Source organism: Biomphalaria glabrata, chromosome 3 (assembly GCF_947242115.1).
Source record: "Biomphalaria glabrata chromosome 3, xgBioGlab47.1, whole genome shotgun sequence".
Taxonomy (NCBI): domain Eukaryota; kingdom Metazoa; phylum Mollusca; class Gastropoda; family Planorbidae; genus Biomphalaria; species Biomphalaria glabrata.
In genome coordinates, this window is record NC_074713.1 from 36,414,561 (window position 1) to 36,427,289 (window position 12,729).

The following is a 12,729-nucleotide window of genomic DNA, read 5'->3' on the forward strand; positions in this document are numbered from 1 at the left end:
CTATTTTCAAAGGTAAGGCAAAAAAATAAAGATAATAATAATGGAAAGAAATCATGATTGAAAATTACAGAATGCTTTGGTAAAAACTGCTTAATTTATTTAAAATAACAACAACCAATATTAAATACATTATTATGATTATAGAAGTAATCAAATAATATATAAAACACATGTTTCAAACATGCCATGCTTTCAAGTACATGAGAAATGTGTGCAAAAATAATTACTTAAAAACAAATTATTTTATAATCTAGTCATGCATACTCTTAGCTAAACAGTAAGTAGTGTTTACTGAGTCAACTAATCCAGTCGTTCTCTTCGGTTAAGTGCTGCTTGTTGATCTTTATTTTGTGTTGATACCAGGGTAACATGAAGGATTGTTTTACAGAAGAGTTTGCAAAGGTTGCTTTATCACAAGTACAACATTGAATGAATCAACGTTCTCCACCTATACTGAACATAAATGTTCTCCACCTATACTGAACATAAATGTTCTTTACCTATACTGAACATAAATGTTCTTTACCTATACTGAACATAAATGTTCTTTACCTATACTGAACATAAATGTTCTTTACCTATACTGAATCTCCGCCTATACTGAAATTAAATGTTCTTTACCAACACTGAACTTGGAATGTTTTCTACCTATACCAAACTTTTCTTCCCCATATTGAAGTGGAATAGAACTTGTCCAGTTGATCACAAGCATCTCACTTCTTTTCCAAACCTTTTGTTTGACATTATATCCTCTCTCAATGCTGTTATTACAAAAAGAAATCAAAAGGCTAGATTCATGCTTGCTTTCATACTAAATGTGACACATTAAGTGGGTATAAAATTCAAATAGAAAAACATTTTTTAAAAAAACTTTTTTTTTTAACCAAACCTTTAAGTGTATTGTATCAATTAGTTTGGATCAGTCTGTAATAATATATATGATTGACCTTAGACATAATAAATCTGTGCAATTAGAAATATTTTTACAAATTGTTTTTGTTTAGATTTAGCTTTCTCAATGCACTATGGTCTTATCACTGTCTGGACTAGTTTTGAAAGGGGAAGGGAAGAAGGGGGTATCTTGGTGAATGTTTACATGATCATTTTTTTTTAAAGCATTAGATAAAATGTTCACTCTGGGCTCAAGTCCTCAAGGGAACTAATTCAACTTATACCACCACATCTGTAAAGTATGATTTCTTTCCTTTGTTCAAGATATACAAAATAATTATTTCTTGTGTTGTCAAGTAAAAGAAATATTTTTGCGAAATTTCAGCTTAGTCAGAGATTTGGTGTGGAAGAAATAAGGTGTGCAAACTTTTTACCATATAGACAGACAGATAGAGGGAGTTGATATAAGCTTTGTAAAAATGTCTTTTAGAGGATACTTTCTAATTAATATACATTTCTCAAAATCATTTTCAGGCACTACTTAATGTAAAACGTGCAGCTATTATATATATAATATATATATATATATATATATATAGCTTTTATATAACGCTACTTTCATGCTTATAGCATGCTCAGAGCGCTTTGGTCCAATCTCATTTGTGGACCAGTGGGGGGGAGGGGGTATCTAGGAGTTGGTTTTCCGTGCTGCCTTTAGGCGCTCAGTAAACACAACTCTGCCCGAGTCAGGTGTCGAACCTCGAGGCCCCTTCTAGGTAGCCAAGCCAAGTTCAAGCGCACTTAGCCTCTCGACCACGCTTCCCACTTTAGCCATGAGTATTAAAAACATGGTAATATTTGATAGAACTAACTAATGATTATACCATAACATAACTGACTAGCTGATATGATATGGTCCTTAACAGGATTCAGTGTAGTCCAAATGTGCTTTTAACAAATTTTCTTTGTTAAAGTTGGTTTCTTAAAAAAAAAATTGTGGATTTTTCATAAGACCTGTCTTTTATGGCACACCTGGTGAGGGTCTGTTATCTAGGTTCACCTATTTTACTGAGTTTTTGTTAAAATTTATAAGTCACATTATCTTTTTCTTTAGTCAGGTGACAAATGTATGACTTAATTATTAAAATTTCTAAATATTAACAAATAGTAATTAATTTTCAGACCATTCTAACATTTTTTTGTATAAAGGCAATAGTTAGTGGTCTCAAATATTATTAGATTCTGAACAGATTTAGTGTGCTAAAGTTAGTTATATCAAATATTACCATGTTTTGACTAGACTCATGGCTAAAGTTAGTTATATCAAATATTACCATGTTTTGACTAGACTCATGGCTAAAGTTAGTTATATCAAATATTACCATGTTTTGACTAGACTCATGGCTAAAGTTAGTTATATCAAATATTACCATGTTTTGACTAGACTCATGGCTAAAGTGAGTTATATCAAATATTACCATGTTTTGACTAGACTCATGGCTAAAGTTAGTTATATCAAATATTACCATGTTTTGACTAGACTCATGGCTAAAGTTAGTTATATCAAATATTACCATGTTTTGACTAGACTCATGGCTAAAGTTAGTTATATCAAATATTACCATGTTTTGACTAGACTCATGGCTAAAGATAGTTATATCAAATATTACCTTGTTTTGAATAGATTCATGGCTAAAGTTAGTTATATCAAATATTACCATGTTTTGACTAGACTCATGGCTAAAGTTAGTTATATTAACTATTACCTTGTTTTGAATAGATTCATGGCTAAAGTTAGTTATATCAAATATTACCATGTTTTGAATACTCGTGGCTAAAGTTAGTTATATCAGATATTACCATGTTTTGACTAGACTCATGGCTAAAGTTACTTATATCAAATATTACCATGTTTTTAATACTCATGGCTAAAGTTAGTTATATCAAATATTACCTTGTTTTGACTAGACTCATGGCTAAAGTTAGTTATATCAAATATTACCTTGTTTTGAATAGACTCATGGCTAAAGTTAGTTATATCAAATATTACCTTGTTTTGAATAGACTCATGGCTAAAGTGAGTTATATCAAATATTACCTTGTTTTGAATAGACTCATGGCTAAAGTTAGTTATATCAAATATTACCTTGTTTTGACTAGACTCATGGCTAAAGTTAGTTATATCAAATATTACCTTGTTTTGAATAGACTCATGGCTAAAGTTAGTTATATCAAATATTACCTTGTTTTGACTAGACTCATGGCTAAAGTTAGTTATATCAAATATTACCTTGTTTTGAATAGACTCATGGCTAAAGTTAGTTATATCAGATATTATAAGATGTTGAACAAATTTAATGCTAAAATTAGTTACCATGAGCTAAATAGACTTGATGCTAATCTGAACATTTTCTATTAGCCTCCTAAATTGATTTATTGTATTTTATTGATAGTATATAAATGTACATGATTATTTATTAATTACATTTAAAATGTTTAGATTATGATTTACTTAATATACATTTTCAGTTTGTTGCTAGTTTGATACTTAAATAATGTAACAATTACAAACATGAGATGTAGTGTGCATTAGACACAGTTAATAAGATGACTGTATATATGATCTCTCACTGCCAATCGGGACTAGGCTTCAGTAAGTGAAAGGTACTTAGGTGTATGTATTTGGTTGATTGATTATGTTTTTAGTTTGATTGCACATAGATGTCCCATTTGTAGCTAACCCTTTAACCTTAAATGATGGAATATTTTTGGTGGTGTTGTTGTTTAAACTATAAGGCATTTTCAATGTTGGTCAAATATCTGGGTATTATTCAAAAGATCTGGGTATTATTCAAAAGATCTGGAAATGTAATTTTTTTTCTTTGTTGGGGTACATGTTTTGATATTAAATGACTTTGTTTTTTGATGTTGAACAAATATAACTTTCTTTCTTAAAACACTTTTTAGTTCTTTAATTACTGGATGACCTGAACTGAAGGAGTTGCTACATTGTTTAGTTTGAATGCTTTAACTATTATGCTAGAGCTGTGAAAATGTTTTCACAATGCTAGATTAATGTTATGTTTTTATGGTGTGACTCAATTGGTCATTGGTCACTTTATAACAAATTTTGTTTAAGTTTTACTCAGGCTATCAATATACTATAGATAAAAATATACTGATAACAGTTGTACTCAAGAGGATTGCATTGAATGTATAAACTGCTGCTGATTTTTACTATCCTTGTTTTTTGTTTAAGAACTAACTTTTAGTTACTAAATAATGCAACAATATATTACTGGTTGAAATTTTTTATATAATGATTATAATGTATTCCATATTTGAAAATTGTTCTTGAGTTTTATTCATTAGATTTGAATTTCATTGGATTTTACTTACAAGCAGAAGTTTCAAGAAATATTTTGTAGTTTTTGACATGATCAAAAATAACTAAAAGAAATTGTATGTGTTAGTAGTTCATTTTATTTTAGACCATTGTTCTCTTTATCTCACTGCTCTCTTCATCTCATTCACTGCTCTCTTTATCTCATTCACTGCTCTCTTCATCTCACCCCTCTCTTCATTTCACTGCTCTCTTCATATCATTGCTCTCTTCATCTCATTCACTGCTCTCTTTATCTCACCACTATATTTATTTCACCGCTCTCTTCATCTCACTGTTCTCTTCATCTCACCCCTCTCTTCATTTCACCACTCTCTTCATTTCACCACTCTCTTCATCTCACTGCTCTCTTCAACTCATTCACTGCTCTCTTCATTGCATTCACTCTTCTCTTCATCTCATTCACTGCTCTCTTCATCTCAATGCTCTCTTCATCTCAATGCTCTCTTCATCTCATTCACTGCTCTCTTTATTGCATTCACTGCTCTCTTCATCTCACCACTCTATTTATTTCACCACTCTCTTCATCTCACTGCTCTCTTCATGTCATTCACCACTCTCTTCATCTCATTCACTGCTCTCTTCATCTCACTGCTCTCTTCATCTCATTCACTGCTCTCCTTATCTCATTCACTCTTCTCTTCATCTCATTCACTGCTCTCTTCAACTCACTGCTCTCTTCATCTCATTCACTGCTCTCTTCATCTCATTCACTCTTCTCTTCATCTCATTCACTTCTCTCTTCATCTCACTGCTTTCTTCATCTCATTCACTGCTCTCTTCATCTCACTGCTCTCTTCTTCTCATTCACTGCTCTCTTCAACTCATTCTCTCTTCTCTTCATGTCATTCACTGCTCTCATCTCACTGCTCTCTTCAACTCATTCACTGCTCTCTTCATCTCATTCACTGCTCTCATCTCACTGCTCTCTTCATCTCATTCACTGCTCTCTTCAATTCATTCACTGCTCTCTTAATCTCATTCACTGCTCTCTTCATCTCAATGCTCTCTTCAACTCACTGCTCTCTTCATCTCATTCACTGCTCTCTTCATCTCATTCACTCTTCTCTTCATCTCATTCACTTCTCTCTTCATCTCACTGCTTTCTTCATCTCATTCACTGCTCTCTTCATCTCACTGCTCTCTTCTTCTCATTCACTGCTCTCTTCAACTCATTCTCTCTTCTCTTCATGTCATTCACTGCTCTCATCTCACTGCTCTCTTCAACTCATTCACTGCTTTCTTCATCTCATTCACTGCTCTCATCTCACTGCTCTCTTCATCTCATTCACTGCTCTCTTCAATTCATTCACTGCTCTCTTAATCTCATTCACTGCTCTCTTCATCTCAATGCTCTCTTCATCTCAATGCTCTCTTCATCTCATTCACTGCTCTCTTTATTGCATTCACTGCTCTCTTCATCTCACCACTCTATTTATTTCACCACTCTCTTCATCTCACTGCTCTCTTCATGTCATTCACCACTCTCTTCATCTCATTCACTGCTCTCTTCATCTCACTGCTCTCTTCATCTCATTCACTGCTCTCCTTATCTCATTCACTCTTCTCTTCATCTCATTCACTGCTCTCTTCAACTCACTGCTCTCTTCATCTCATTCACTGCTCTCTTCATCTCACTGCTCTCTTCTTCTCATTCACTGCTCTCTTCAACTCATTCTCTCTTCTCTTCATGTCATTCACTGCTCTCATCTCACTGCTCTCTTCAACTCATTCACTGCTCTCTTCAACTCATTCACTGCTTTCTTCATCTCATTCACTGCTCTCATCTCACTGCTCTCTTCAATTCATTCACTGCTCTCTTAATCTCATTCACTGCTCTCTTCAATTCATTCACTGCTCTCTTCATCTCATTCACTGCTCTCTTCATCTCATTCTCTCTTCTCTTCATCTCATTCACTACTCTCTTCATCTCATTCACTACTCTCTTCAATTTATTCACTGCTCTCTTCAATTTATTCACTGCTTTCTTTATCTCATTCACTGCTCTCTTCATCTCATTCACTGCTCTCATTATCTCACTGATCTCTTTAACTCAATCTTTGCTCTCATCATCTCACTGCTCTCTTCATCTTACTGCTCTCTCTTTATCTAATCTCACTGCTCTCTTCAAGCAAGCAAGGCAAAACTTTGTAAACGAAAGAAGAACAGGATGCAAGATGGGTAGAGCACTTTAAAGAGACCCTAAACCAACTGTCGCCAGACCTAACTTACATATTCAAGGACCCCTCTCCAGACAATGATCTCAAGGTCAAGACAGACCCAGTAACTGCTGAGGAGGTTATCATGGCCATTGCAGTGCTAAAGAATAACAAAGCACCAGGGCTAGACATGATATTAGCAGAAATGCTAAAATATGGGGGACAGTGCATTGTTAACAGAATGACTGATCTATTAAATCTCTGTTGGCGAACTTCAAAAGTCCCCGAGGACTGGCAAAAGGGAGTGATTGTAAAGCTTCCAAAAAAGGGCAACTTGGCAGACTGCAACAACTGAAGGAGCATTACTTTCCTCTCTGTCCCTGGCAATGTTTTCAGCACTGTTTTGTTGAGACGGCTTCAACAGTCTGTAGATGAGAGGCTCAGAGGAGAACAAACAGGTTTCCGAAGAGGCAGATCATGTACAGAGCAGATTTTCATTCTAAGAAATATCATAGAACAAAGTCTTGAGTACCAACAACGGCCAACGATCAGTTTCGTGGACTTCAAAAAAGCGTTTGATAGTGTCCACCGAGAATCACTATGGAAAATAGAGAATACGGCATCCCAGAAAAATTCGTCCAGATCCTACAACACCTTTACAGTCAGTCTAGTTGCTGCATTAAAACAGAAGAGGGAACAACAGAGTTTTTTACAATCGAGACAGGGGTCCATCTTATCTCCCTTCCTTTTCCTCCTAGCCATCGACTACATAATGAGGAGAGCAATGAACCTGACTGCCTTTGGTATTCCATGGCGTGAACAACTCCGATTGACAGACTTGGACTTTGCTGATGATGTTGCACTACTCGGGGCTACAAATAAATGCATTCAAGAAATGACGGAGAGCCTAGACAGAGGCACCCAAAATTGGCCTCCGCATAAACTTGGATAAGACTAAAATTATGCGAGTGGGATATAAGGCAAAGGGTGTCCCCGTCAGACTTGGCGAGTCAAAGCTTGAAGAGCTGGATAAGTTCACGTACCTTGGCAGCATCATAACAAATGATGGAGATGCTTACCATGATGTAGCGTGCCGAATAGGAAAGGCAGGGAGCATTTTCCAAAGGCTGCAGCCTATTTGGACTAGCCAAGCCATTGGACTCGAGACAAAAATACACCTTCTCAACACAATCGTCATTCCAACTGCTACATATGCATGTGAGACATGGAAGTCATCTGTCAAAATTGAGAAAAGACTAAATGTGGCTCAACAGAGATGGCTGAGACGGATTTTGGGAGTCGGTTACACAGATCGGGTCTCAAACAAGGAAATCCTATGCCGAACTGGGAGTCGAACACTTAGTGAGGTAGTGACTGAGCGTCGCATGAGGTTTGCGAGACAAGTTCTACGTCAAAATGAATTACGCATACCAAGAGTTGCGATAACATGGAAGCCAAAACGAGGAAAACGCAAACAGGGACGTCCTCGTATTACTTGGCAACACACATTCATGGAGGACCTCAGAACAGTGGACACAAGGTGGGAAGAGGTTTCAGACATTGCCAGTGACAGATCTTTATGGAGACAGATACCGCCCAATGCGCCGAACGGCGCGGGAGGACCTAAGTCTAAGACTGCTCTCTTCATCTCCTTCACTGCTCTCTTTATCCTATTCACTGCTCTCTTCATATCACTGCTCTATTCATCTCAATCACTGCTCTCTTCATCTCACTGCTCTCTCTTTATCTCACTGCTCTCTTTAACTCATCTCACTGCTCTCATTTCACTGCTCAGGTGAGTTGGGTTCAAATTCCCCCCCCCCCCACCGAAATGAAATCCGCTACCCGGTGGAATTTTGTTAATGATCTTTGGTTTGATTATGTTTATTATAGGTGAGATTTTAATGTAAAGTCATCACTTGCCCCAGCACATCCAGGGGGGGGGTTGAGTTTAAAATCCCCTCCTCTTCTATAAAACAAAATAAAGCAAACACAGTTATGTTTCTATGAACATAGCTAAGAGGGGTTTGAGTTCAAAACCCTTCCAGCGGGCTTAAGTTAATATCCCCTACCTGAGCTAAGCTAAAAACAACCTGTTCAATTATAAAATTTAAGCAACCTTCAGTCACAAAACTCGAGCGTAGCCAGTGGGGGTTTTGAGCTTAACCCCCCCCCCCACACACTACAAAGGGCTTTAAGTTTAAACTCCCCTCCATATGGTTTTGAGTTTTAAACCCTCTCTTCGATAAAATTCTAAAGAAAATTACATTAATCAAATTCTATGAGCGTAGCTAAGGGGATTTTGAGTTGAAAGAAAAACAAACTCCAAAAGATATTTTAGTTTAAACCCCCAAAAAGATTGTTTTGGGATAAAACTTCCCTTTTCGATATAAAAGCTAAAGCAAACTATCAAATTCCATGAGCGTTGCCAATAGGGGTTACAAATTCCTACAAATCGCAGGGTTCTATTAATAAATGAAAAACAGTGAATAGATTTGTTTTCTTAAACATTTTTTTAATAGCAGGATAATGCACTGTAGATACCTCAAAATATGCTTTTTTTTTGGGGAGGGGGGGGGGGTTAAATACCGGAAATAGTGTTTGGCTGACCCCGGACCCCACCTTGACAGCTCACAGCGCTCCCCCAGACCCCATGGCTGGCAAGGGCGGGGTGTCTACAGTCTTTCCACCAACTCCACTAACTATTCTAAGCCAATTTAGGGTACGGTGGCTGAGCGGTAAAGGGTCCGGAGTTCGAATCCTAATGTAGACTGGAATTTTTAATTGCGGGATCTTTGGGCTCTAATGGGTACCTGGCATTAGTAAAGTAAAGGCGGTTGGTCGTTGTGCTGGCCACATTACACCCTCGTTAACCGTAGGCCACAGAAACGTCTCCCTATAGACCACAAGATCTGAAAGGGGGAACTATTTTTCACTAGGGTACAATAAATGTTTTCAGAAAGATTGAAGGATCAGAATGTAATAAAGATTAATGAAATACACACACACACACACTATCTGTACGCAGCTGATATATATCCAAAGGAACGGAAAGTGCCGATACAGTATGGGGTCAGCGGCGTCGCAGGGTGTAGCAGGGTACGTATCTCACATAGGGCACGTACGTAGGCCAAAAGAAGTCTTTTTTTTTTTGGTGAGCTGAAAGGTGGTCGACATAACAGAGGTGCCCCACGAAACGCTTTGAAGACCAGCTTAGGCGCCAATTTGCTTTAACTGACATGGAAGAGAGCACCGGGTTGCACGCGGCTTCAGAACTGGACCGACGGAGGTCACTTACAAAGGCCGCGGGATACACATTTGAGACCAAAAGACATTCCGCTGCCGAGGACAGACATAGACGGCGAAAAGTTATAACACTGTACTGCAGTTCACAGGATAATATGAACAACTATTTATTAATTGTTGTTTTAAATTATGTCCAACTTACATTTATACTAAATAGTTTATTTCTCTTTGAAAAAAACTTCTTTTGTGTATAAATGTAGTAGTTAGTATGACCGAACTTACTTAACTTAGCAAAACAAATGTAAAAAAAAATATTTTATTTGACAAAAATTCTAAAACCATTTGCATAAATGTGTTATAAATATGGTAAATGTATATTTCCCCTACTAAAAAGCCTCCCGTGTTTGTTACTATTAATAGTGAATAGTTGTAAAACTGGTGATTTTTTTAATTAAAAAAACTGCTTGCATAAGTGATTTAAAAAATTAGATTTTTCGTTTTCAGAAAAGAAAAAGTAGCCGTTGCATCAGAACTTTGAATGGTCTAAAATATTGTGGTCAGATTTTCACTACCTTTTCTAGTTAACGAGATCTAAACGGGACGGACGGACAGACATTCCACACAAAACTAATAGCGTCTTATTCCCTTTCGGGGGCCGCTAAAAAAACAACAACAGAATAATGCTGTCTTATAGTTCAGATTTCATTTAGGTATAAAGACATAGAACAGACTATATATAATATATATATGAACATATTGTATAGTATGCAAACACTTGTAACTTCAAACGTGCTGAATGTAGATGACATGTAACATAACAGTCATGTTTAGGTAAAACTGTAATAGGAGAGCAGGCATAAAGAAAAAAATTATTGGCGAAACATGAAGTTGGGCTTCGGAGACGTGAACCACAGACATCCAACTTGATGACTAGAATCTAGATCTGTTCCAAGCAACAGTAAAAGGAATTTGTGCAACTCCGCCTAGCCGCCACATTGTAATCAAAATCTGACATGACCTCTAGGCCCGTTGAAATTGCCATTTCTAGTTAGTATGACTATTGTTAACTGGACTTCACGGCCCAGTGATCACATGGTCACGTGACCCACGTTTAAAGCTCCCGCACATTGCAGTCGCTACCACAAAGAATTGTAGCGATTCAAAAGGAAAGAGTTTCTTCTTTGACCAGTGAGATTCCGTCATTTCTAACATTCTCTGTTCTCGAATCTCGTTGGCTGGCTGACGAATGCCTTCCAGCTGACTCAGCCAATGAGCTGTTCACACCTTTTTTGCTTCGTAGTCCCCACCGGTCAATATTGTGGTAGCGATGGTCTGTGGTGTGAGTCTGACATGTAGTCCTATCACCACAGCTGTGCATTAGACTAGACAACTGAATGTAGTAACTCTGCTGTGTTTCTGCCTGATTAAAGGGGCACCGAGTTCGCACTGGTAGATCTCGATTAGTAATAATCGCAAATCGATTTGACCGAAATATTTAAAAAAAAGACCGATAACTTACTAAATATAACCAAATAATGCATTCAGCATTTATCTCCCTTGTATTTTAATTATAATATGTAAGCTTTTTTTTTCCTTAGATAAGTCGGTTAATACTCTGACCTTTAAACTCAACAACACATGCAGATCTGTATGTAATTATTATCTACAATTCATTCAGTGAGATGCGACATCAGAAATCCAGGTGAGTAGTCTCCCTTTTTATATGTAAGTCAGCATTAATTTAACAACAGGTATTCTACTCAGTCGCCCTACCGACTGTAAATGAGTGTACAATGTACAGACTCTGACAGAGCTCAGTTCTATGTACTCAGGGAGTTATCTAGGTCAAAGTCTAAAGAGCGCCACGAGGTCAACTATACTTCCTCTATGTGCTAACAAACAACATGAAACAAGTGACTAGATCATGGGCGTAGCCAGGATTTTATTTCAGGGTTGGGGGTTTCGGCAGGGGGTTACTCTGCACACACGTACGCACACACACAAACATGTATATAAACATGTGATCACTGGGCCGTGAATGCAAGTCCAGTTAACAATATTTATATATGGCTTCTTCTTTCCACAGTTTTTTTTTACACAGCCTATATCAACTCTGTCTGTTTGTACACGTTTTTTCTCCCACAACCAATATCGGATCTAGCTAAAATTTCACACAGGTATTTTTTTACCTGACAACACAAGAATAAAAAAAAAACAACAACAATAAGTTACTTAATTATTGGTAATTATTAATTAATTATTTTGTTTGGTATCTCAAACAAGGTAAGGAGTCTGTACATGACTGATGTGGAAGTCTAAGCTTTGTTAGTTCCCTTTATACACCACGACTGACTCCTAGTGAACACACCATGAAAATTAAGACGAGACTAGAGACACAATAGATAACTCTACAATCTTCTATGTTCATAGGCTCTTCACTAGCAGAGTGGTTACCGTGTTGGCTTGAAAAGGCTTTCCCCTTTTTTTATATATTTTTTTTTATTACGGCTTTTTATATTGTTAGTCAAGATCCATTACAAATTTAATTACATGACTGATTCAAACTAATTGATACAAGTACACTTAATATAAGCTTTATTTTTTTAAATGTTGTTCTTGTTAATTCCTAGGTTGTAGCACAAAGAAATCAGTGTTAAGATATGTCAGAAGTGAACCATCAATCTACAAGAGCAGCCGAGGAGTTCAAACTTATTGTCACGACATCAGCTGACTAAACAAAACATCACCATTATTTTTGGACCTTCCCCAGAGTTTAAAGCGAGGGCAAAAATGACTAGCTCACATAGTATTACCAAGTGAGTTGACTGTTTACCTAATCTCTACCTCTTACCAAGTAAGTTCTCTGTTTACCTAATCTCTACCTCCTACCAAGTGAGTTCTCTGTTTACCTAATCTCTACCTCCTACCAAGTAAGTTCTCTGTTTACCTAATCTCTACCTCCTACCAAGTAAGTTCTCTGTTTACCTAATCTCTACCTCCTACCAAGAAAGTTCTCTGTTTACCTAATCT

At 36.8% G+C, this 12,729-nt stretch overlaps 1 protein-coding gene across 1 annotated transcript in view; it reads left to right on the forward strand.

The window, feature by feature from the left end:
- Positions 1–10,597: 10,597 nt before the first annotated feature.
- LOC106056973 (solute carrier family 25 member 45-like) overlaps positions 10,598–12,729 on the forward strand; it is a 56,349-nt gene continuing 54,217 nt past the window's right edge. The window contains exons 1-3 of the mRNA XM_056024836.1: positions 10,598–11,148; positions 11,298–11,401; positions 12,330–12,515. Of these exons, the coding sequence (XP_055880811.1) occupies positions 12,490–12,515 (26 nt within the window). The 5' untranslated portion in view covers positions 10,598–11,148; positions 11,298–11,401; positions 12,330–12,489. The remainder of the gene's footprint in view (positions 11,149–11,297; positions 11,402–12,329; positions 12,516–12,729) is intronic.